This window comes from Morchella sextelata (assembly GCF_020137385.1).
Source record: "Morchella sextelata strain SCLS chromosome Unknown scls_8, whole genome shotgun sequence".
In the NCBI taxonomy this organism is placed as follows: Eukaryota; Fungi; Ascomycota; class Pezizomycetes; order Pezizales; family Morchellaceae; genus Morchella; species Morchella sextelata.
Genome location: NW_025408623.1, coordinates 403,551 through 429,799, shown reverse-complemented (window position 1 = coordinate 429,799; position 26,249 = coordinate 403,551). Strand labels below are relative to the sequence as shown.

The following is a 26,249-nucleotide window of genomic DNA, read 5'->3' as shown; positions in this document are numbered from 1 at the left end:
TGAAGTCTTGTGTCTCAATACTCGGATGTCGAGAGTTAAGGTCAATCCGCTTCACATCAAATATGGACGACTTGGAGCAAGCATTATCCGGACTCAAAGCTCCCACCTCAAGGAGTCTGAATCTTTGCCCTCCGACATGGCCAGTCGTATTGTTGGCTTTGTCCGACTTTAACTTTGATGATCGCCGAGTTTCCCCGATCCACTCGATAAAAATTTTCGATGAATCACCTCCCCGCTGGCTCGACTGACCACAAACCTGCAATGACGCGTTTTAAGCAACATTTTCTTTTTCAACCGCCATCGCTGGGTATCGTGAGATCGTGAACTTACACTTGCTTGCTGGTATTTTTCTAATCCGCCGTTTGCTTCGATCTCTGCTTGTATTGCCGCCGCTGTATCGACGTCATTTTTTTTCAAAGCTTGGGAAAGCCTTTTATGTAGAGTATGGTGTTTTCGTATAACAGTCCTTCCGGTCTTGGACGATAAGGCTGACGTGGTAACGGGGTGAGCGTGAGGCACGGGAAGCACGCTGTCCTTAGTCCCGGCGTTACGATGTCGAGACAGAAGGATCGATCCGGTCCGTTTCGGCTTCTTTACTCGTGTCATGGCGAGGTGAGGTCGATGTTAGGTCGCAACGCGCAGCGTGAGTGGGGGAAAAAGAAATGAGGAAAGAGAGGGAAAAAAAAGATGGTTTCTCCAGCAGGCGCCTCCGCGGAAGAATTTTTTTCAGAAATCTTTAATTATTGAGCTCTCAGCCCCCCGAAATATCGCAAATAGGCCTGGATAAGCTTACACGGCAGTGCCTGAGAGAGCCTGGCTCGGTTAGATACGTTGGACCTCAAGTGCCGGGCTGGTTAAGAGGCACCAAGACTTTGGTTGTGGGGAATCGTGGGCGAAGATCAGACAGGGTCCACACCACTCACCAGGCGGCTGGGCTCCTCTATCTTCTCTACCGTCACCTTGCGTCAGGATTTATTTTTTTCACAAGCCAACGTTGCTGACAAGAAGTAACATCTACTGGTTTGGATCCCTGGGTAGGAGTGGGATCTTCAACGTGATCCTGATGACTATTCTGTACCTGAAATATTCGTTTTAGGCAGCTGCATCACAGGGCAACTTCACGTCAACGACATCCGATTCCTCACACTTATCACCGTCAAGAGCTCTTATAAAGATAGAAAAGAGGCAAAACCAGATGAACTGGACTGACCCGTTGTCGTCTGCACTTCGTCAACTCAAGGCCCCCAAGCATTCATGTTATCAACGTCGCTCACAGCGCCTCGTCCTTCCGTTTTAATCAACCTTCCTGACGGCACCTGCATGACGAAAAATTCACAACACTCTGAATATCGGGATGCCAGGGGAAGTTATGATACAGAGTGAGTTTATCAGCAAAGTACTACATACGCACTGTTTTCGGGAATAAGGCACATAAGATGTCTTAGAGTTGTGTTCGAACTCAAGCGTACCCACGTACTCTAGCAATAGTGACGAGCCCGTTCTTCGTCCACTAATATTCTAGAAGTAATACAGAGAAATTGTTTGTACATTCCTGCAAGCCGCTAGATCTGGAGTGTGGAGATTTAATGCTTACTATATTTAATATAATCGTTGCGAAAAATTCGAAATCCCTGCCTTTCAGCAAACCACAACACATCGAGCTCTTCCGCCGTGGCAGATATTTGTGCTGATTTTGTTTTTATTTTGGAAAAGCAGTCCCGAAAATTCTGGAATGGGAAGACAGACCCGATCTACATTATAAATGAGGTTTTAGACCCCCACTGACATGACGGTAAGACTGTGCTCGATCGTACCGGCGAAGGGAACCAGTTACCAGGCGCGATTGACGCACCATTTACCTGGGAGAAGAGGCTTACGATCGGAAACAAGGGTTTTCTTCTGAAGGAAACAAAAAGTGACTTACCCGAGTCACTAAAGGGAATGACCCCTGCCAATCTTTTTTGATAAACTGGTACAAGCTCTTCTAGGAAATCGGGTTTCTTCCAGGTGTTGCCTAATTCTGGATCATGAGTGGCTCAAGCAAGAACTATTGTAGCCATACATACTACAACACACCTTTGGCTTTCATAAACAGCGATTACTGGTCGAATTGAGCATTACGATTCTTTTGGGCCAATACAATGATATCTTACTACATGGGCTACAATCAAATCGGCTGCTGCCACCAGTATCACGCAGGCCCTAGAGTTGTCCTTGTGATGTTTAAATGCAGATAGATCGATTTCCACGAGGATTCTGCTACTGATGATGCGATGGGGAAATAATCCGGACATGCGAGACTGACGAGGAGCCCACGAAGCAACAATTGTTGTTGACGATGCTGCTCGGACTTTTTTTTGCTGGTTGATGAAAATTTAATTGTTTTCAACACAGCCATCAACAATCACACGGCAGATGGAATGCTGTCATTGCAGTGGAAATTTCTCCAACTACATGTGTAAACCAATAAACTGGGGAATTCCTTATCTACATTGGAGAAATACTGTTTATGTTGGGTACATGGTGATGCGAGTGCGATGTCTTTCCCCGATGTCTATTTGCTTTTTATCCATAATTCAAAGACATTCTTCCCCCCCTTTCTCACTCGGTATTCCAAGTGTTGATAATCGGAGTTGTCAGACAATGATCTCCTCGAAAACGTCAAGATACGTACATCTGAAACTGAAATGATAGTGTCAGGAGTGATTGGGTGATCGGTTGAGCCAATTTTTTTGATATTCCTGCAGACGCTCGGACACTAGACCATGAGACGGCTCACTGCAAGAAAACAGATCTTTGCATGGCCTGTGCCGTGGGGACCAGAGCACTGTAAGGTAAGAAGAGTACAGTGGCAGGCGTAACCCCTTTGGTTCCAGTTGACTTTTAATTGGGTGTATAAACTGGGGCAACGCACGCTATTCACGGTCGTGGGTCCTGACTGCCGACACAAAGAGTACCTAGTGCTAGCACCGGCAGTCAGTAATAACAGCCACTTTGCGAGCTGAGCGTTAGCTGTTCGATTGACTCAAGGGATCAGTTTCTCTTCTTGTGTAAACGGCAAGCGGGTGCGGCAAATAGAGAAGATCCTCTTTGGGTAATGAAACAGGTTTGGAAGTATAGGGGAATCTTCTATCATATTACGGCAGTGATCAGCTGCGATAGAAAGTCAACAAGAGTGCGTCCTTGATTTTTTGTCATCATCACTACTTCATATGGACAGGGAATTTTGGAAGTCCATGAATTGGGAGGATATAAAAGCCCTTCGAATAGTAGTAGAGTAAGGCTCTTTTGGGAGTAGCCGTACCACGTTTTAGGAACTTGGAACCCACCAATTACCGACATCGTCGTTCCAAGCCATCGGATTCCCTTCATAAGTGTCTTGAACTGCCGGCGGGGCGTGCACGCGTGGGATGCCACGCGGGGAAACAATATAGTTACTACAATTAAACAAATACGTAGCACACCTAGTATGATGGGGTCAAGAAGTGCGCAGGGTCACCCTTGATCAACGCCAATGAATTAGAGATCGGATTCGGTGCTTATATCTCGATTTTCTTTACCCAAGAAAAGAAAAGGAAGCAATAAAGATGACTTGCACTGTGTTTCCGGCATACCGTGCGTGTAAAAAGAATATCCTTTTTCTACTTGCAAGAATAGTCATTGGGTGGAAATTCAAGCCGCAAATCGAAAAAAGATCTGGAACTGGCAACTTTTCTCTTCCCCAAAGAAAAAAAGAAAGGTCCTGGTGTAAGACAAGAGGAAAATGGCAGGTGGGTGTTGTCGGAGGTCATCTCAAAAGCCTCCTCATGAACAAGCATTAGTATTATAACGTGAACCCTCCACCTGTATAACGTGGTGAGATACATTGCATACATGTACAGGTAGCGCAAGATTACCTGCACAGTCTGTAATACACCCTGCGTAAGCCAGCCTCGCGATGCCTATCCCGAGAGTTCAAGTGGGGTCTCAAATAACCCCTGGCTGAGCACTGAGTCCTCGTGTCTCTCCCTCTTGTTCCGTGCACATATGCATCGGAAGAACATGGGAATAATTCTGTGCCCGCAGTTTGCGGCGCCCCGGTAGGAGGCGTTCGAAATAATGAGTATAAAGACTGACCCCGCCAGTCCTCAGAACTTTGGTATATATGACGAATACACCATAATAATAACAAATATACTTCATCAACGAATATTGTCGTGAACAGTGCTTCGTTCATTCAATATGAAGGAAACCATGATTTCCCAACTACCAATACCCCAAAGTTCACCGTTCACTTCGACTGTTGAAGCTCCTCTAGCATCACTTATATCAAGTTTTCATCTAGCTGGAAGCAAGCTTCCTGAATATGGCCTTGAGAATGTTATTGTCCCATTAGACCAGGCGGGAACACACTTTCACGGAATTGCCAGTTTGACAGCGGGAATTTATGCAGTTGTCATGATATTCCTTCTTATCGTCCTTCAGGACTACAGACGACATTCTATCATGTATGTCTCTTTTATCCACTTCGTCTTTTAATACACCAAACTAACAGCTCCATAGGCCCCCGGGACCATCACCTGTTCCATTCTTAGGAAATAAATGGCATCTACCACCTCAGAAGCCATGGTACAAGTTTAAGCAATGGACAGACAAGTATGGTGAGCTAGTTACGGTTTGGGCTGGACGCCGTGCTACTATTGTTATCGGAGACCCGCAAGTAGCTTGCGACCTTTTGGATCGCCGTTCAGCAATATATTCGTCTCGCCCACGGTTTGTGATCATGGGTGAGTATCTTTCCCACACGGTCTCAAAAATATAATGCTAAAGAGATTTCACAGGAGAACTTTTTACAAACAACGATTCCCTCCTCACTATGCCGCACGGCGAGAAATGGCGCAAGACCCGCAAGATTTTCCATAGTGGACTTCTCACAAAGGCCTGCAACAGCTACAAGCCTATACAGGTAGCCGAATCACAAAGACTTGTTATGGACTTTGTTAGAAGCCCAGAGAATTTTGGCAAACACCTGGAAAGATATGCTGCCTCATTGATGGTCTGTGTCGCGTATGGGCAGAGAGTGGATAACCTGGAGGATCCTGTAATCAAGAGGATTTATGAGAGAATGGCCTATATGGCAACACTTAATGTGTGAGTATACCTGTCCTGTCAGCCCATAAATTAAAGAATAATCCTAACTGAGCTTTGACTTTAGACCGGGTGCATTTTGGGCGGAGTCGTTCCCTGTACTCAAGCTCATCCCTGATTGTCTTGCCCCCTGGAAGCGGGAAGTCAAGCGTCGGGCTGAAGAGTCCACCCAATTGCTTTCTGAGCTCGCGTTTGATGTTCGGGATCGAATGGAAACGGGAGATGCACCGGCATGTTTTACGAAGACCTTGTGGGAGAAGCGAGAAGAGAGCCCAGAAGCTCTTTCCGAACGGGAGATTGCATATGCGACTGGTTCTCTGTTTGGCGCGGGAAGCGATACTTCGTCCTCGACCTTGACGAGCTTTATCCTCGCAATGACCTGTTTTCCGAGAGTAGCCGCGAAGGCACAAGAAGAGCTCGATCGCGTAGTCGGCCGTGATCGTTCTCCTACTTGGTGTGACGCGCCAAATCTCCCCTATTGCTCTGCTATCATCAAAGAAACACTCAGATGGAGGCCAGTTGCCGTGATGGGCGGCACTCCCCATGCCAGCATCGCTGATGATCACTACAATGGACATTTCATTCCAAAAGGAACAACCATCCTGGGAAATCTCTGGGCGATTCATCATAATGAGAAATATTTCAAAGATTCCCATGACTTCATTCCTGAGCGATATCTGAGTCCGCGTGAAGATGGCACTTTGCCATATCCTCACCGTGATGGACATTCTGCTTTTGGCTGGGTAAGCCGATCTGATCCTTGCAGTGTGCCTACTGTTTTGTTTTTGTTCTTATGCTAATCTATATTTTTTTTGCAGGGACGACGTATTTGCCCCGGACAGAAACTTGCCGAAAATTCTCTTTTTATCACAATCACTCGCATTCTATGGGGGTTCGATATATCAAAGGCCCATGATCAAATCACTGGAGAAGAGATAGTTCCTGATATCTTTGCATATACGGATGGATTCAACTCAAAGCCACAGCCATTTCAATGCCGTATCGAGCCTCGCTGCCCCCGCGTCCTCGAGGTGATCGAACAGGAATCATTATTAGGGGAGCAGTTTTTGGAGAAATACAAGTCCCGTTGATCATTATTTTGGGAGTATTCGGTTAAATGGGAGGCGCGATCTGATTTTGGTTTATTTACTTTTTATTACTCTAATGGTTTTTTCTTATTTATCATGGCATATAAAGGCGATCGGGGTTGTTTTTTGTTTTTTGTTTTGTTTTTTTGCTTTTTGTTTGGATTTCCCCCACAATATTCTGCATTTAAGGAACGGGTTTTTGTTTTTATGGATGGTTATCTGATCTGGGTTTAGGCAACTGGCGCTATTTTTTTTAATTTTTTTATTGACCTTTTGACCTTTCGTCTCATGTATCCTGTGATATCAATGATAATTGATGACAAATATCTACATTTATGCAGTGTTACCGTATATGCGTACCTAGAGGGATGTGGGCATCTTTACTATGTAGTATTCAGGTGAACATGTTCGTCCCATCTTTAGTCTCCGGGGAAAGGCACCAGAAAATACTTACTCCGATGGCTGAGCAGGCCAAATCGATTGATACACATGAAGCTTGTCAAATGTTAGGCAAACTTTGATATTTGATGCCGATCTAGTTGCTGTGATTTTTCATTACAGAGTGACATTACTAGCATGTTGTCCCGTTTTGGTTAGCTCCGTTTATTGTCAGCAAGTAACTTCACTAAACAGGGTGTTTAGTGACGTATTATGCGCTTGCGATTCACGATACGGCAGCGATCAAAAAGAAAATAAAGGGGGCGGGGTACGTAACAACAACTTTAGAAAGTTTTTTTTGATCCTCAGGTGGTGCACGGTGGCGGTACACTGCACATAGAGCAAAGTAGTGAGCTCCCTATGTTGACGGTAGGACGAACACAACGTCACGACATATTAACGCCTCACCATCCTCTGAAAGACAATTCGCTGCTCTGAAGATATCACATATCTCACTCAGGAAGAAGAAATTATAGCCTGTATGAAAGTCCCATATTTGACATGCCGAAGACGGAATAGAGCTGATATTGACAGGTCGGATATGAAACTCGGCAACTAAATCTACTGTACGATAATCATCCACAGAAGGCGCAATCGGAGGTCTACAGCAGTTTTCCGATAGAGTTCCAGGCATCAAGAATCAGCTAGTATTGTGCCAGCCTTCATTGATGAGGACGCTGCATGTAGGTGCCGATAAGTCTACCTTCAGCTGCTTTGATCTCCAGATGCATGCCAGAACGTGTACATTGGATGACTAGATGCAGCAGGGTATATTGCATGTGTAGTCTCAGGTAGGTACGGTACATATGCTCCGCACAAGGCCGACTGTAGGTAAGTACATGTATGTCAGTACCCATTTCAGAGTTATTTACCACGTGTTTCTAAATATGTACACCTCTACTCTACAGTCTTCAGCCTACATAGATACCCAGGCACTTACTCGACCTACCTAGAGTACCTATGTACCTACCTAGCTGGACTCGCACATGAATATACACTTACATGGGCACTATCAACACCTCTTTCCCTCCTTTAATTGCGGGGGCGAGGCCATGTTCATAAACCGACTCTGCTGGGATGTCAAACCTGTAGGGATCCTTTGATTCGCTTGCGAGCCCTGCACTCCAATTACGATCTTCAAGTCCAGGAAACATGCTGCCGGAACGCACCCCAGAACGTCTCGAGGAGGCTGGTGGGCAGCGCAGATGTGTATTTCTGTCCACTTGAGGCTTGCTTACGAGAACCGACGGAGCCGCCTTTCGCTTGGGGCCTGCAAAGCGGATGACGAACGACTGTAAAGTCATAATATGTACTTGGCTATAGAATAATAATCTATCCATAAGCGGATATGAAGTATACTGATAATAAATGCCATATGCGGCTACATGTACGCATCATGCTATGTAGGTACGTGCTACACATGTAGAGTACGGGGGGTAACGTTAACTATTACTGATGATACGTGGGAACTGTGCGTCCTACTCGCGTTTACCCCAGGTATTGTTAGTTTTGTTAGCCGAACCCATCAAAGGCCTCTGCTTACATGTACTTACATGTAATTATATATTATACGGACCGTCAATTATACCCGTACATACGATCGTGCTACCGACCCCGGACTTATCAAAGATAACCAACCTGGTTCATAACGTCTAACCGAGTATGGCTTGGGGTGTTTAATCTCATGACCTCGAGTCATGGGTGTTTATACAAAGGCCAGATCCTTTCAAGAACTCAGGTTTTTTTTTACTCCCCCACTCTAGTAGAGAGTTCTCATGAAGAAATAATGATCCTGGATGCCCTGTTGAAATTTGGGGCGCAGTTTACGCGAGCAAGTCACAGAAGACCTTGATACATAATTATAATATGTATGTACATGTAGTGTTTGTTATCTCCAAGTTTGATCAGCTGGCTGACGACTAGCATTCAGCATCGGAAGTTGAAACCGGGTCTCGATTTATGCTCTCAAATCTCGGTGCATAAACCTGGCTGGCTTGCCTTGGGATAAATTTGATAATTCCTACCGGCACTTGTGTAGCAAAGACCTTTCAATACGCCTACTAATGTCCTGACCTGTACACACAAGGGCGCGGCTATAGCGGTTTTGGCCTTGTCATAAGTAGTAACTCACTTGGAGATACATTCCGACGACTTCTTTTCAAAAATTGCGTAATGGGGAGTGTCGGCACTGAATAGCGGATCCTTAAATGTGCTCGCAAGGAACTGTGGGAATTCACGGTGTGAGGCTGTTTGTCTGTGTACCTATGGTTTACTTACCACTTCTGTTTAATTAAGGTCAACGCCTCCACAAAACAGAAACTTACTAGCGGGTAAATTCAAAGATTCATAACGTCCCGGCAAAAAAAAAACCAAAAGAAACTAGGGACAACTTCGAAACCTGTCAGTCATCAAGAAATGTATTTCGCTATGTAGGTATTGAGGATAGCGGCAGGAACGGTGCTTCGGCAATTCCGAGCAAATTGGCCGAGACAGGGTGCCCCGCAGGAACTGTGCATGCATTCGCGAGACCACATGGCACAGGCATGGCAACCCCAGTGATTGGAAGATCAGTGATTTACATCTAACCAGATCAATGGTTACCAGCGTTTTCCCCTCATTGGCGTCATCGAAATGGCTTGAGTCCTTAGCCTCGGTACAAAGCTTGGTTGTTTTGGCGTGCATGCTCTTTGGCTACTTTATTATTTGAACCCGGGTGTGTGCGCTGTGGCGCGTACATAATTATATAAGTGGTTTGTCGATTTAACAATTCAGATGTTCGACGATGCCGTATCAACCCAAAATACAACGTCCGGCAAGAGAGCCGTTAGGAATTAAATGACTCGGGGGCACGGGCACAGTTCCAATGATATATAGACCACATACATGTACATGTATGTGGTCTAATTGAGGTTTTATCGAAAAGAAGACGATGCTAGTTTTGTACAGATGTGCACTTCTCATTACAATAAGGAGGGGCGATTCAAGCTGGGCTAGGGGGTTTCCTACCACTAATTCGTACGGAAATTACCATAGCACGGTATAACTTTACTCCAGTCACTGGACGTTTTTAGATTGGGTTTCTCCGGCTCTATTAAACTAACCCTTGCTTATTCTCACGCAACTCGAAGATCCTGTGGCGCAAGATCACTAGCGCTCTCATAAACCTTGCAGTTTTAATTGCACTTTAAACCCCAATGCCGTCAAAGAAAGGTTCAACATCCGAATCCCGGTGTGTATTACCTTCCGTACGTTGGTACCTCCTCATTATTCAGACTAGTCATTTATTGGCCGGTCGTGGTACATATACAAGTTTTCTTCCCCGCAAAATCTTGAATTTTGTCCCGAGCCGGGTTCGGATTATATGTCCGGTTTATCTTATACTCTGTGAGATAATATTATTTTCTATGGCTTGGTACAGGTTGTGCCCACAGTTCCTTCGGAGACCGGAACCGACCATCGACCTATCACAATCGCACCGATATCATCGATCACGGATTTTTAAATGCATGTGCACAGTTTCTCATTTGGAATAATTACTAGCTACTTAGCTATGACACAGCGGTGGTACTACATATCTTGTCATTGAGAAAGAAGAAAAAGCACGGTTTCACAAAAGAAGCCTCTAACTAAGCCCTCAAGGCGAAGGTGGAAATGCAGTGACAGCCGTCTATTGTTATAATAGCGTGACAAGGGGCAAGCAATAGTATATAAGTATAAGTATGCAGTCAGATTCTCGAAGGGCTCAGAACTGGAGGTGATCTATAAATAAACAGTATTATTATCAAATCACACTACCAAGCAGCTGGGTTGGACTTACCACAAATAGAAGCCCTTATACGTGTCATGTATCATTGTACGCCCGATAGGGAAGAGATAATTTCCGGTAAATAGCTTTCTTCTTCTGGGATTTTGATTGCTTCAGGTTTGATATCAATATATTGGAGGTTCTCAGAGATCCTCGGGAGCTACCCAGATTCGTATTCCATTTGCCGCGCGCCCTCGGCTGATTCTTCATCACTTCAGTAAATTAATTATTTGCCTCTAGAAAACCGGTCAAGTGACTATTTATAATACCTATAAACCTAAGAAACTAATGGCTCTGGTGGAAACTATACAAGATACGTCATTATAGATCCTGTCCTATCGATGGTCTTACATTATATACACACACCTAATCAGAGCAGAAGTACTAATTTACTAAAATACCTGCTCTTCACAACATACTTCTGGTCCCAGGACTCTAGTTCGATTCTTCGTGCGCTATTCAGATAAGCCTATATATATAATTAACTTCTTAATAATATGCAGCAATGAATTTATCCGGTTGAAAAGGGGCAATTCTGGATGAGGTACTATCTTCTGAATATAAGACCATATGCCATGCATCTACATGTATATAACTACAACTACATATAAGTAGTCGAGTAGGTATCTCTACATTAATTGGGGTAGAAATATTTGGAATTGATAGTATAACTGAGAACTATATGTGCATAATTTGTGTCTTTTGGAAAGGGACTGAATTTGTGGGTGATTCCCTAGTGACAATTCAAAGCTGAGCATGAGGCGAATGTATATGTAGTACAGGTCAAGGCTTGGCTATGCACCCAGAGTACACAACTTTCGAGACCGGGGTGAATATAGTTGTTAAGAGATCGAATTGAACCTGAAAATATTCGCGTTAGTTACAGGTCTAATTTTTAACTACCAAATATGTGCCCTACGTGTTGAGAAGGCAAGACGCACACACTGAGATCGAAATACTTCGCTAAGTGACATTATTATACAGTGATGTGAGTCAGATGTTGACTGACCACTATGCTTGTTGATCGAGAACACGTATCAACAAAAAAATCTTGCTCTGAAAAAATCGCGTGCATTTCCTTTCTTTTTCCTTTGATGCTCTCCGCATAACTTCTATATATGGGTTCGAATCAAGTCCCTAAATTAAGATCAAACTTCTCCATAGAAAAATACCCACAAGATCCCACGTTCAGCGAAATTGAGACCAGCTTTTCCACTAATATTCGCTGCATTTGGCTATATCTTGAAAATAAACGCGCAATAGATAGCACGGGTTTCAATGATTGCATATAAAGATTATTATAGTGCTAGTACCTACTATACTCTCAAAAGTAAAGCTAGGTATGTTTCTGACATCTAGGATGACTTCCCGGTATGTATGCCTTTCACAACGCACTTTTTATGATCAATCAGCAGAGATCTAGGAAGAGATCATTGAAATTTGTGAGATGAGCAAGAAGTGAATATTCGCGGAGTACTCGCATGAATTATCAAATCTTCTGCCTATCATCGAAGGATGTGTTCTCGGTTTGTCCGAGAAACCGTCATAGGTATGTACATGTCCGGTGGATTATTGCCTGGTTGGTATGGGGTGATCTCACAAACGAAGGTTGGCCACCGTTATTTGTTCGTTGGGATATTATTTAGTAGCTGGGTCACTACCATTTGGTTTGGACCACCATTCGATGTTGAATCTAACGCCTTGTTAGCTGCATGCCTCTGTGAGGGGGGAGGTAGGGAATACCTGTCTGCACTCCCGGGTTTCCAGTCACTGTGTCAACCTGCTTCCCGCCCCCAACTTCTGTCACGCAGTGTGGGGAAGAAGAAAATACTACATAACTGCATGTCTCATTTGACTGGATCTGCAGCTACCTGGTAGCTACATACTACTGCCCTGGTCTGATTTGGACTGTTTCGTGTGAACCATTCAGGGTGTCGCGCCGAGGCCTGTTGGAATGTGAGACTTTCTATAGCAGAATAAGCATTTAGTAATAGCATATGATATGTATAGTTATAGAGCTATGTGGTAGAAAGAAAATCATAGAAGTTATGTAGTGATACAGACAGTGTAGTGTGTTGTTTCATGAGCCGGGGTAGTACACGAACGCCAGCTTGGTGATAAGAAAATCGCAGGCTAAGAGTGAGCGACAAAATTGCAACAAATGAAAAAATATGTGATCGACTAGTGTATATATGTCTGTAACCCACAAAAAGCCTTTCCGATATTTCTTACAAAAAGTCAACTCAGTAATATAATCTTTGATCACTTATTATCACTCGATACGTTGGTCTTTATTATTCTCTAAGTTTTGATTGATTGATTAGGTCAATACATGTAAGCTGGTATTCTCTACGTACATCTTGTATTTATACATACATGTAATGTACATGTACTTAGCCAAGAATCGATTCCACGGAACGTATGATGACGGAAAGCACACACGTGCACAGAAAGAGAAATAAAGTTTGTGCTAGTATGCACTTAACATGCAGGCACTTTACAGGAACGTCACTGGATTCTTGTGTACAGACACATCTCTCCAGCTCTAGCCTCTATTTTGAACTTTTATCACTGCCAATCTTCTTAATCTTCCAAACCCCCGGAATATTTGGTTCGCACCAGGGACAAAAACCTCAAGTACACCGGGTCGATAGAGCTCGTTGCAATTGTATTTCCTTAAAAACATAAGGTATCCTACACGAATTTCTAACAATTAAAGTAGTGATTAGGATATTGACAATTGATGAACCCCCAAACTAGCGACTACATGTATTCAGCTAAGCCAGAAGCTTCTTATATGGGTGGAGAATGAGAGGATAGCAATTATTCTCACTTTGAGTTGATCATTTCCACCTCAGCCCATTTTTCCGCAGGGACAGATCACTGCATACATGCCTATTTAAGCCACGGTATGGCGCCTTTGTACTCGTTTTTATGCCCATCTACCTAGCTGGGTATGCGCATACATGTATTTACCGCCACCGGCTCCCGGCTTGTTCCCAAGCCAACATTTCTCTTCTGTTCTTGTTATATCTTATATCTTAAGTTTTAATAATAACGAAATAGGGGCGATCTCCGCCTATAGAGAGCTAGGTGGCTTCAGTGCGGTACTTTCACATTCTACTGGAGGCACTGCTGTCGGTAAAAGTCTATTCCATGCATTTTTTTTCTTCTTGGCCCCGGTGTAATTGTAGCGCCGCTTACTTTGAAGTCCCTCGTTTAGCCTACCTTTAGCCCTAGAAGTCTGCTCTAACAGAAGTCTTGAAGATACTCCTGTTTGAGAATATACCGCACTGCATGACCGCGGGACTTGGCGAATCTTTAAGCCCAAAGCGCGCGTAACCAGACATACATATTTCTTCTGGCCGATCAAAATGAAGGGCTGAAATCTGTCGGCGTAAGTGTGGGGGGCACACGCATATCTAGGGGGTAAATGGATTATCTCTATTTCGACCGTCCGCCGGGAAGGGAATTTGTGAGGCGTTTAACCTCACGGGAATGTATGGTGTTAATTGGCGACCTCCGGATCACTTTGTAGTGCTTACAGGGCCGATGAGACAGAACCTGATCCAATTGTTGGGAATAGATAGTGTCTCAGTAACCAGCTGATGGGAGTTATTTAGGATTGAACGCGTCTTGGAACGGACGAGTGACTCGTCGTGATTAAGGTAAGATGAATAGATTCTATTCACCACTCATTCTCACCGAAATTTGACGTGGATAGGAAGTCATCTACTCCGTAAATACCGGGACTCTTATTATCATCTACATGCCTATGTATTTAATTGATGGAAAATTTTCCGGATGTCCGAACAAGGACAATGCTTGTTGCGATATAAGTCAAATCCTAGAGCTGAAGACAATTTACAATATCGTAAGCCTTGAAATACCAGGAAACGATACGCCCTTTTCTTCTCTGTTTTGCCCTCTGTAGCTGGGGATAGAGTTTGCGGTCGATAATAAAATTGAATCTTTTCAAGCTGGCAAGCGCGGAACCACTACCGGTGGCGATAGGTTTCAAACTAAACTCTTTTTCTATCACATCTAGCTTGGTTGTCCGGGAGGGCGTCCCTGCTGTGTGCTACCTTCCTAGCCCTGGGCTTATCACGGACTTTTATATATTTAAGAAACATGCCTCTCCAGACCCAAGGTATTCAAAGCACGTGCAGATCTCACCCACGGCTCAGGAACAGAAAAGAGAAAGGAATACGGTAGTGGTTTTGAGATATTTGTGCCGGCGAATTACAGGTGTGTGTGGGTGCGTGTGTTAGGGCGTCTGAGTAAATAATAAGTGAGATGCAGCACAGGCGAGATAAGTAATGAAGGCATGCATCTGCACTGCTGATGACATGGATTAACACTCGGAATGGATGTTTGTTTGAGAGCTCAGGAATTAAATAAATATAAATGCACATTATCAGGCCTAGGTTCCACGAAACCGAGCCAATGGTTTTTTTTTTTTTTTTTTTAGTATTGAGCGTAAGGTTCATCCCATCGTTGCTCCCGCCGCTGCGGAAGCTAGATGGCTTCGATATCCGTCCCGCGCAGTTAAAGTACATACATAATCCCTGTAGTTTTTTCTCTCTCTTCATATGTACTGTCTGCAGTGATCCAAACACAGCGAGCGCTTAGGGCCGATATCTAAATAGAAATAATTAATTACATATTATGGGGTTATTTTTCTTTGCTGGCCGGTCAGCTTAAATGGGTTAACAAACTAATACACATACATCATCATCACTAGTGCACTTCTTCGAGGCTTTAACACTACATGGGCTAAAGGCTTTGAATGTGCACGATCTTCGTGAAGTGTGATGAAACCCATGTAGCAGCTAGGTTCCATTACACGTACTTTTGAGCTAGAGTATATCAAGTGTTATTGATCAGTAGTGCTGCATGGCATGCAGTACCACATATAAAATTACAAACGTTACCAATAGCTCGAGTCATGCGGAATAGTAATACTTAAATGCGGAATTAATCTAGAATTTACGGGAAGATCTGTAACGAGGGACAGAAAACGGCATATAGCATGCAAAAAACAGTTATTGATCTCCACCCTGTGTTACTCGCTAGCTAGCTCGTTCGTGATCTTTTCATAAGCCGCAAAACACGGATTGAATTCAAACCTGACCGAGAGATATCTGTAGCTTTCTGGCTGGTTGGAAGCTAGTTACATCTAGTTAGTTTAAATTGAAAGGCAAGAGAACCGGTATACTACATGTGGAGTTCTCAATCTCGGACTTTTAAATTTTACGTGCAGCTCAATCGCTGCACATATATCTACAAATTAAAACCGTCTGGGCACGAGATCTAGACTAGGTATACATATAATCCACCGGGAGATTAGATATATGTTATACCTACATATAGATACCTATTACAGTACGCCGGTGGGTAATTTACCTCCCCCGTGACATGGCCAGATCTGAACTTCGCCGACTACTGCGATAGACGTCATAGGAAATCTAGCTTACGTCGAGGCCAAGGCCTAATCTACTTGGTCTCTCTAGCTCTCTCTATAGCTTTATATTTTTTTTTCATGATCGACGAGATGAGATCAAGGAAGTTTGATTGATGCGCATGCATTAGTCTACCTATCGCATCAATCTACTTGGGCACGGCTCCAATGATGCCCTCTCTGACTCGGTACAGTATCCGTCTAGTTTCCTGCAATCTTTCGCGTGATAGACTGGGCTTAATATGAATTGCACTTGATTAGGTTTACCTCCCAGCCAGTAAGGCTTTAGCAAGTGCACCTATCAGACAGCTCTAGGGGCATTATTTCTACCATACTCTACACATCAGTGGCCAGTGTCTAATGCTTATCATCCCTAGCTGCGTGGTTCGCCGGTTCGCCGCTATCAGAATTTGGCCGACTAATCAGGTAGGCAGGGCTAGCCAAGCTTCATAAAACCCTAACCCTACGCGGATCTTGAATTATACGAATTCTGGTTTGTGGTAGCCATAGTAGACTGGATGCATGCCACCGAGTTGTGTAAGCTTAAAGACTGTTGTAAGTGGTCTTTAGGCGTGGTGGGAGTATTAGGCCGTATTTGAAATTATAGTCATGGATTATCACTCGGTGGAACTGGTAGGCCGACCTTTTTGTTTGATTGATTGATTACTTCAATAATGCCGACCTTTTTGTTGAGTAGGGGAATAAGAGAAACAATTAGCCTCATCATGAAATGATAATCTAAAAGTGTACTGAATGAATTTGAAATCAAACTTATCGGTACTTTTGTAATACCACAATCCAACGGCATCATCTTACATACAGCACGGCAAGTTCATGCATCACCGGCCTCGGTATTTAAAGTTTATACATACAAAAAGAGATGCCGTGAAACTCTAAATACCCTTGACTACGTAGGATTCAAAATATAAGCCCGGAAACTTTGAGTTTTTACTTGGTCTGGCTAAATCGATTTGTTACTTTTCAGGACACTAGCGTGGCCCATATGGCCATGATCTGCCATGTCAGACCATTGAGTTTTGAATCAGTGAGGATTAATCCCTTCTGCTCGGCAAGTAGAAATGGGGCTGACTCAAGTTATTTCATCGATGCTTGTGCTTACATACATGTAGATTAGCGCTGAATCGATCAATCAATCAACCAATGCATAGCTTAGCGCTATGTATCGAAACCGAGTGATACCCTATGTTCTAAGAGCGCTTTGTAACACATCCTCCGTCATAACTTGGTAGTAAGAATGGAAAGGATCCTGGGCTTCTAGTGGAAACTTATTGAAAAACCTGAAGCTTGTGTCATATATATATCAATTCTTTCCTAGATACCAATGCCATGCTTGGCTAGTGACATACATACATACATGTAGGTAATGAAATTACATGTAATATTACTAATCGTTAACCCAACTTCGCTATCGCCGGGCTTATAGCAGTGGATGGTTCTCGACGGCGTCTTATTCTTAGGCCTATGCGCATTTCGATCACCATCTGAGTTGACTGATTTCTAGATTAAGTATTGAAACACTCTATCGCTAAGGACTTGTACCTGTTCCTGCCGGGATTATCGGTAGGGCTTGGCGCACAGTTACTCACTCGGCTTCCAAGCCCGTCACGAGTCACAAGGCGTGACGAGAGCGATCCTCTCCCCGAAAAGGTACTAGCCTAATATCGTCTCAAACAATCTTATAAGAAGCGTTCGGTCGGCCTAGTAACCAATTGATATTATCTTCATAATCACAGCTTATCACTCGATATTCGAACTAGAACATAATTTTCTCGAGAAAAAAAGTGCTTTTATATAAACTACTTAATACTACCACAACAAAAAGAAAACCCTTTTAAATACTACAAAGAACTAGAGCCAGTAATCTCTGGACCTCATCTATCCTCCTGCTATTCATACATATCCAATCCGTACTAATACAAGAATGCCCCGTAACCAGACAAGTCATTCCACATCACTCAGTCACCACTTAGGAAGGGGGAGCACCAGTAGGAGCAGTCATTCCACCGCCGGGAGCACCAGTACCAGAGGGCGCAGAGCCACCACCCATTCCGCCAGCGCCAGAGTTCGAGTTGGCAACACCACCATGCTCAGTCCAGGTAGCGGCAGAGCTAACAGAGTACGAAGCAGAGGTGTCAATACCGATGGAGATCCAAGCCAAGATACCATCCGAGACGGAGTCGCCAAGGAGGACGTACTCCATGAAGGGGTCCATATCGGCGGCCTCCTCAGAGAGGATCTGGTCATCGGTGTTGGTGGTGAGCTCCTGGGTGTTGGTGGAGTAGGGGGAGGTGGTCTCGACGGTGCTGATGAGGTCCTGGTCGAAGAAGACCTGGCCGACGTGGGAGACGGTGCCGCCGGTGATGGTGTTGTTGGCGAGAACGGTGGGGTTGAGGTGCCCGAGAATGTGCACGTGGGTGGCACGCGAGGTGTAGTGGCCGGGGAAGACGGTGAGGAATTGGGCGACACCATCCTCATCGGTGGGCTGGACGCCACGGAGAAAGGTTTTGTCGATGTTAGTAGCATCGGAGGAGTCGCCGTTACCGCTGGCAACGATTCCGGAGTAGACTCCAGTGGCATTTGCGTGCCACCAGTCGAGGTAGAGGTTGGGGACGGGCTCGCAAGTCGCGACATCGACAATCTGGACATCGGCGTAGAGGTCGACACCGCCCTGGGAGTCTCTGATGTCCTGGCGGACCAACTCGCCGTCGACGTAGTACGGTCCCTGGGTCACCTCAGGCTGGAGGACGCAAGAAACGTTACCACTGAAGAGGGTACTGTAATCGGTGTTAAGGGTAACACCCTCCAAGTCGGAGGCGTGGTCGGTGGCCAAGACGGAGGCCAAGTCACGGGCCTTGAGGTATTGACGACCACCCTGGATGGACCTCTTGGCCCTGATGCTGTCAGCGAGGGCCGCACGGCGGGCAATGGCCTTCTCCTCGAAGCCACGGGCCTTCATCTTGCTGGCGCAGCCAGCGAGAGAGCGCTTGGAGCTGGCGATGAAGTTGGAGCGTCTGGCGAGCTCGGCGGCGCTGGCACCGTCATGGGATCCGGGGTGGGCAGTGACTGCTCCTATGATGGAGGCAGCGGCAACTGCATAGACGAAGTTGGTGAATTGGACCATTTTGGATATCGATATAAAAAGTTGGAGTGGTTTTTGGTAGTAGTATTTGGCAAAGAGCGAGGTTTTTGATTTGTAGTGAGTGAGGATGAGACTGTAGAACTGCTTGATGATGATTTTTTTTTTTCACCAAGATCGGGACATCCAAAGCTGGTTATATACTTTATCTCCTTTGTACAACTCCCACAGCCAATTCCTGAGCTGTCAATTGTCGTCGTAAGTATTCTGTGGAGTCCTCAAGGATGTAGATGATGATCTCGAACCCCCAGCATGGGTATTAGTGGTATTCTAGATTGCGATAATGGACCATAGCTCCGGATTTTCAACTCTGGCAAGGGGGGTTGCATGAATTCGTGCCCACGCCCACGCTCGGAATCCATGCTTCCCTTGTTGTTCCTTCGGACATAGGCCAATCTGGGGTTATCCAATATAGGGCCGACGTATAACAGCTCAGCATTTACGAATCGTTGACAACAGTTGCGAAATCCAGGGAGCAGATCACGAGCCCACGTAGTACTCTGATCCGGACCCACTCTTGCCAGCTATGTACACTGGGAGTACAGTCTCCTCGACTCCAGATCCCAAAACCTAGCGCAAAGCGAAGATAGATCTCGGAGAGAACGTAGCAAACTCCAGAGTCTGAATCATCCTCATCAGCGATGTCGGGACTTGTAAGTTCCGATTAAGGATTATCCAAGCACTGCAAATGCTAAACGCTAAACGCTATTACTAAGGCACTCTTGTTTGTAATGTTGTTGTTGGTTGAAGCAGTTCGAACCCTTGCCCCATTTTGACGTTAGCTAGGCCCGGGTTTTGCACACTTGCGCGTTCCGGGCCTAAAGTGCTAGTTCGGTTTGTACAGCTTAGTAGGCGCTGTGGAGTATCTGTAAAGTATCGCCGTGGTGGTGTACGTATACACCGTTCTTGCCAAGGCTTTCAAACCCTATAATTTCTAACAACACCTGCTGCAGGTAGAGTGCGTACGCGTTGCAGTGTTCGACGTCGTTCTTAATATGCATAGCAACGGCTGTCAAATCGATATGCAATAAACCCGATTGGCCACCCCGTCAATACTTGTAGACTCGGAGTATCATGGTGGGAAATGTCGAGCTCTGGATTGGCTGGTCGCTTGGTCAATACCTAGATCGATCCCCTTTACTCTAGGAACCCGGGAAGCCTAGTACTCTGAAGCCGCGACCTCTTGATCTAGTCTTTGGGGAGAGGTAGGTATCCACCCAGGCGATAGGAACTTCCCGTGGAAGTTCTAGAGGCTTGTTTATCGCTGCCTAACTGGTTGAGTACTTGATATATCATGAACTCGTAATCAAGCTTTTGGTGGCTGGCTGAAGAAAAGCCTCCATACTTACGTGTAGGTATCTCTTTCACGATATGATGTATGCAGCGCCCTACAATATGTGCGCCATGGGTTGAATCCGAATTGTTGAATTGCTGTTCCCCTATAATATATTCCCAACATGCGTTGGAAGTAGCTCCCATGTATTCCGACATGCCTGGTCCTTCTAAATAGCTAGGGGACCTGATCGAATCAACAAGTTCCCATCTCCACGGTATCTAGAAAAATGCATATAGGCATTAAGATAGAATAGACGAGTTTCATCCCCCATTCCTGGCGGCGGCGGTGGTGGAGGTGGAGTACGTAGCTACATGTAGCTACTAGAAGGAGATTTCATTATTAGGGGAGGACGGAGGGAGGGTACCTCGGGGCCGACATGACATGGACTTTTGAAACCGATGCTTCTGACGCAGCAAGCAAATTGTAACTGAGCAGCTACATGTAAGTAGGATCCGCCAAGAGGTTGGAATAAACTCTGGGCACTCTATCGCACCCTGGCTAGCTGCCCTGTCAGGGGTGCCATCGGTCGGAAGCAGTAAAAAGCCCAAGAGTTTAACTCGAATAACCTCCCAAGTGCGGAAAGGAAACCGAGATCGCTTAGCCCTGCCAGCCTCGAGTTCAACTTCTCAACGGAGAACGCGCGTATTTCACAGCACCTCGGCATTCCCCTGGATCCAGCCACAGGGACGGCAGTTAAGAGCTTGTTTTGCGGGTGGGATCTCTTAGCAGATGGAGCCGATCAGGGGAAACGAACGCGTTGGGGGCAGAGCGCCGTGGCAGACGTCATGGTGGAAAAATAATTTTTTTTGATGCGCGGCCGGCGGAGAGCGCTCACCGCCGTCTGCTGGTTTGTTTCACAATATGGTCGGCCGACTTCATACTCTCTCTATTCGCTGGCCTTCGATCCCTTGATTTCTACATTTACACGTATATTGTGTGCTTGTGAATACACCCGCAGGTGCTTCAATTTGAAAAAAAAATCCATATATTGTGTTTTAAAGTATGAATTGTGTTTCGCATCCCCCCGTCTCTTGAACATACGATCGTGACTGTGCCTTTCCAAAAGCAGCAACTTCCCCCCTGACACCGCCGGATCAATTGCTCTGGCACGTAGAGAGAGTCAGAGGCAGCGTGTCTTTTTGTTTGCAGTCGGGGAAGTGGTGACCGAAACCGCTCGTTACCTGGATTCTTTCTTTTTTTTGTATAGAGAGTCTATGTGGGAGTAGAGATGAACAGTGCTGGAAAAATATTTAACCGGCTGGGTACGTTGCCAGCCACTGTTGCTCATAACAGATTTCAATACTGTTGTCGCATCTTCCGTCTTGTGCTATCCTTCCAAGGGTTAGGACGGGCCTGAAAGTTGCCCAAAAGACAAATGCTGCTATAGCAACATGGCGCAGCGGAAGCGCGCCGGGCTCATAACCCGGAGGTCCCTCGATCGAAACGAGGTGTTGCTAGTTCGAATCTCTTTTGCGGCAGAATATTATTTTTAAAAAAATTCACTTTTTGGTGCTGGATACTATGCTATAGTAATATTGTGGACTTCAAAAAAGCGCCTGAATGATGAGGAACACTGGGAAATAGAGAGCGGATTTCTAAGTACTCTTTCCTGGGGGGGTGTAGATTCTCAATCGCGCTGGGAGTTCAGAGAGCTTTGTATGCTCTGTATTAGCCAGTCATGAAATATCACTCGGATTCTCGACTCTTGGTAACGAATAGTTCTTGATTGGTCTGTTATCACTCCGCTCCACCTTATACAAACCCATTCTGCTTTTTTCTTCATTCTCCATTCTTCCTCTCGTGATTGATTGACTTCCTCATTTATTGAAGCATATTGCGCATATATGAGGGCCGCGTAACGTAGCTACAGGGCTGAACATCACAGGGTATATAGAGCAGGGTAGGGTAGTATAAAGTAGAGTAGGATAGGGGGTTGGATATGCTTGATTTACCGCCACCCACCGATTGTGGTGCATCTGGATGGGGTGTCTAGCGGGTTTCGCCGAGATGGGGGCATATGGGGAGCTTTAATGGGTTGTGAGGAATGTGTTTCGTTTGGGTATAATGGGAGGTTTATTAATGCGTTAATTACCTGTTATTTTATCCTCACTCTGGCGGGAGGAGATGGTGTATAGCTAGCTAGAGCTTTGGGATATGGTATGGCACTCGCTATACTGTACGATACTGTAGACAGCCGCGCTGTGTTTAGCGCCTAAGAATTACTCACTACATGTAGCTAGATCACATCAAACAAAACAAAACCCCAGAACACAAGAGAAAAAACCTAAAAACTCCTAAAAACACAAACCCCCCAAACCACCCCATAAACCCCACGCACTACTTCCGCCTCGGCGTCCCCACCTCCTTCTTCTCCCCCGCCGGCGTCCCACTCCTACTCCCCCTCCCCATGCCCCCCACCCCCACTGCACCCCCTCCCGCCCCTCCTCCTCCCGCCGCCCCCCCACTTCCCCCAGCCGCCGGCCCGCTCTGCAGAAAGCTCCCCGGGTCCCCAAGCAGCGGCGCATGGTCGTCCATGTACTCGCCCTGGTACTTCAGATGCAGCGCCAGCGCCCTCGGCAGCTCTTTCGCGCTGCTGCCGCCCACAGCGCCGCTATTGTTGTTGGTGCTGCTGTCTTGTGGTTTTTTGTCTGCGGCGGTGGCAGAGGCAGAGGAGCCGGCGGGGCGGTATTCGGCGATGCCGGCGGCGATGGATTGGGCGCTGCGGAGGGCCGTGATGGCGGTTAACTATCCTCCCCCACACCCCCCTTCATTAGCCCCCTTCCCACACCCCCCTCCCAGAAGCAGACAGAAAAAGCCTACCATGCGGTTCATCAACACCGCCCCCACGGCGGGCGCCATAAACACGTTCTCGCCGACGACATAATACGTCGCGAGCACGCTCACATCCTCGACCTCCTGCCCATCCTCGGCCCGCACCACGCCGCGCCGCAGCTGCTTCCGGATCACCCATACACCGGTGTCGGACGAGCCTGTGGCCAGCATGTATTCGACGCCCGTCATGCGGCGCAGCCGCGCGTTGAACAGGTCGGGGGTTGCGAGCTCTTGCCGGATCTCCGGGCGGAATTGCATCTGTTGGAAGAGGGTGCCGTTGTTGGAGGTGTTGTCGAAGAAGGTGGAGAGGCGGAAGTAGTCCATTACTGTGTGTGGGTGGGGGGTTAGTGGGGTGGTGAGGGGGAAGAGGGAGGAGGGAGGAGGGAGGGTGAAGGGTTTGGGGGGGGGGGGGGTTAGTGGGGGATGGTACCGGTGAATGGGGTGAGGGGGCCCCAGGTGCGGTACCAGGCTTGGTCGCGCCAGAGGGTTTCGTCGAGGGGTGTTTTGGGGCGGTCGATGTTTGCCATTGCGCTTGTATAATATTAGGAGTTGTGGTTGTGAGAATTGCGAGCCGTGATAGTTGAGATGTCGTGAGTCGCGGAGTTATGAAATTGTGGTGAGGTGTATGTGCGAGTGAGGCTCAAAGCTCCCAAGGTTCCCACGTCACACTGACACCGCGTTGCATTGCGTTACTTACCCGGACGGTCATTGACCCCGCGCACGTTACACGAGCCCCGGAAAAGCCTTTGCGTCAATTGCTTTTTATTTTCACTGCTATTTACATGAGAGGAGAGAACCTTCTTATGCATCTCCGCCGCCTCTTTTCACAACCACAAACAAAAACACTCCTACAGATTCAGCTACAGCTACTCCGCCTCTCCTCTAAACCACTCACATTCACACCCACCCTCACCCCCGTACGCAGAATGACCTCCGCAACCGACACCCGCCCGCCGCTCATCACCGTCATCGGCGCCACGGGCACCGGAAAGTCAAACGTACCACTCCCTCCCCGTCTCACACCCCAGAGAACTGGGTACTAAAATGCACACCACAGCTTGCGGTAGATCTTGCTCTAGCGCTCAACGGCGAGATCATCAATGCCGACGCGATGCAGATGTACGCGGGGCTGCCCATCATCACGAACAAGATCACGCCGGAGGAGGCGCGCGGGGTGCCGCATCATTTGCTGGGTGTGTTGGGTGTGCGTGATGCATGGCAGGTGGGGAGGTTTGTTAGTGAGGCGGGGAGAATCGTTTGTCTCACATTGGCTGTTTTCCGGGGTGTGATTGGATTGGCTGACCGGGCTGGGCTGGGGTGAGTAGATAGCTGAGATCCACGCGCGGAATAAGGTCCCGATACTGGTCGGCGGAACACACTACTACATCCAATCCCTCCTGCACCCAACAACCATCACCTCCACCTCTACCTCCACCTCCACCTCCACTTCTACCTCTACCCCCGAGACTCCCGCCACCCCTTCCACCCCCTCCGCCCTCCCACCCCTCATCAGCGACCCCACCACCCCCACCGCAACCCTCCACGCCCACCTCACCACCATCGACCCCACCATCGCCTCCCACTGGCACCCCAACGACCGCCGCAAGATCCTCCGCTCCCTCACAATCTACTACACCACCGGTCAACCCCCCAGCAGCCTCTACGCCGCGCAACCAACCCCACACTCCCCCTACCGCGCCCTCCTCCTCTGGGTCCACGCGTCGACACCCGCCCTCCGCGCCCGCCTCGATAACCGCGTCGACGCCATGCTGAGCCGCGGCATGGCGCACGAGATCGAGCAGATGAAGGCACTGTGGGACGAGGCGGGCGACGCCGTCGATGCAACCGCGGGCATATGGCAGAGTATCGGCTTCAAGGAGTTCCTGCCGTTTATGCGGCGCAGGGCGGAGCTGGGGGTGGAGTATGGGATTGGTGGCGGGGAGGAAGAGACGCAAGACCTGGAACCGGCGGTGAGGAGGGAGCTGGGGACGCTGTTGGACGCGGCGCTGGAGGGGATGAAGACGGCGACGAGGCAGTATGCGAAGTCGCAGGTGCGGTGGATACGGCAGAAGCTTATCCCTGCGCTGGGCGGCGACGATGCGTTGTTCCTGCTGGACTCGACGTCGCCGGAGGAGTTTGCGGCGACGGTGTGCCCGACGGGCGTCGGGATTGCGAGGGCGTTTCTGGCGGGGGAGGGGTTGCCGGATCCACGGGGGTTGGGGGCGCTGGCGGAGGAGGTGCTGGGCGCGGAGAGGAAAGGGAGGGGTGGGTGGTCGGAGTCGAGGGAGTGTAAGGTGTGTGAGACGGTGTGCGTGGGGGAGGAGCAGTGGAGGGTGCATGTGAGGAGCAATAGGCACAAGAAGGCGGTGGGGCGGCAAAGGAGGGGGAATGAGGTGGAGGCGTGGAAGGCGTGGGAGGTGGAGAGAAGGCGGTGGAAGGAGGGTGGGCGTGTTGGGGAGGAGCCGAGGAGGCCGGGCGCGGAGGTGAGTGGGAGTGAGAGTGAGGATGGAAGTGGGGAGGATGAGGATGTGCCGGTGGCTGCGGCTGTAGCTGTGGGGAGCGGCAATTGAGTGTTCCTGTGTTTGTTAGCGTTTTTGATTTGGGCCTGCGTAGCGGGATTTGTAAATAGATACCAGGCGTTTAGGAATAGTTAGTTTTGTAATTAAAGGGCGTGGACCCTCTCTTTCCCCGGGAATTCCTCCAATACAGTTAGTCTGCCCCAATGTTATCTCTATGGCTCTTATATGTATAACTGTAGCACACGGTACACATGGCTGGGTGTGCTGGTACTCTGCCGTTCCGTTGTAATCCCACTTGTGACTCCCGAGCCAATGATCGCTGTGCTGGTTTTTGTGTGCATGCCCGCGGGCCGGACCCAAGAGTGCCAAGGCCAGTTAAATATTAGCTCTGGCTAGGATAGACCAGCCTATAGTCTAGTATAATTTTCTTAACCACTTTCTGCGGTAGATCTGGTTGGTTCTTGCTATTGTGGTGGTTTATTCGGC

At 47.3% G+C, this 26,249-nt stretch overlaps 6 protein-coding genes across 6 annotated transcripts; 3 read left to right on the top strand and 3 right to left on the bottom strand.

Annotated features, from left to right (window-relative positions):
* Window positions 1-4,221: 4,221 nt before the first annotated feature.
* Window positions 4,222-6,218, top strand: H6S33_012332 (uncharacterized protein; the record flags this gene model as incomplete). Its single annotated transcript, XM_044844138.1, has 5 exons — window positions 4,222-4,487; window positions 4,543-4,766; window positions 4,821-5,130; window positions 5,195-5,870; window positions 5,946-6,218. 5 exons carry the CDS (start codon window positions 4,222-4,224, stop codon window positions 6,216-6,218), a joined length of 1,749 nt encoding a protein of 582 aa, XP_044694981.1.
* A 1,433-nt stretch (window positions 6,219-7,651) lies between these two features.
* H6S33_012331 (uncharacterized protein) lies at window positions 7,652-7,957 on the bottom strand (the record flags this gene model as incomplete). Its single annotated transcript, XM_044844136.1, has 1 exon — window positions 7,652-7,957. The coding sequence occupies one exon, from the start codon at window positions 7,955-7,957 to the stop codon at window positions 7,652-7,654; it is 306 nt and encodes a 101-aa protein (XP_044694980.1).
* Window positions 7,958-12,879: 4,922 nt separating this feature from the next.
* Window positions 12,880-13,711, top strand: H6S33_012330 (uncharacterized protein; the record flags this gene model as incomplete). Its single annotated transcript, XM_044844135.1, has 6 exons — window positions 12,880-12,921; window positions 13,113-13,147; window positions 13,219-13,227; window positions 13,279-13,367; window positions 13,525-13,595; window positions 13,682-13,711. 6 exons carry the CDS (start codon window positions 12,880-12,882, stop codon window positions 13,709-13,711), a joined length of 276 nt encoding a protein of 91 aa, XP_044694979.1.
* A 4,195-nt stretch (window positions 13,712-17,906) lies between these two features.
* H6S33_012329 (uncharacterized protein) lies at window positions 17,907-19,061 on the bottom strand (the record flags this gene model as incomplete). The annotated part of the gene is made up of 1 exon (XM_044844134.1): window positions 17,907-19,061. One exon carries the CDS (start codon window positions 19,059-19,061, stop codon window positions 17,907-17,909), a length of 1,155 nt encoding a protein of 384 aa, XP_044694978.1.
* Window positions 19,062-22,749: 3,688 nt separating this feature from the next.
* On the bottom strand, window positions 22,750-23,771 carry H6S33_012328 (uncharacterized protein; the record flags this gene model as incomplete). Its single annotated transcript, XM_044844133.1, has 3 exons — window positions 22,750-23,157; window positions 23,233-23,570; window positions 23,675-23,771. The coding sequence occupies 3 exons, from the start codon at window positions 23,769-23,771 to the stop codon at window positions 22,750-22,752; spliced, it is 843 nt and encodes a 280-aa protein (XP_044694977.1).
* Window positions 23,772-24,047: 276 nt separating this feature from the next.
* H6S33_012327 (uncharacterized protein) lies at window positions 24,048-25,814 on the top strand (the record flags this gene model as incomplete). The annotated part of the gene is made up of 3 exons (XM_044844132.1): window positions 24,048-24,242; window positions 24,302-24,499; window positions 24,570-25,814. 3 exons carry the CDS (start codon window positions 24,048-24,050, stop codon window positions 25,812-25,814), a joined length of 1,638 nt encoding a protein of 545 aa, XP_044694976.1.
* Between the last annotated feature and the right edge of the window lie 435 nt (window positions 25,815-26,249).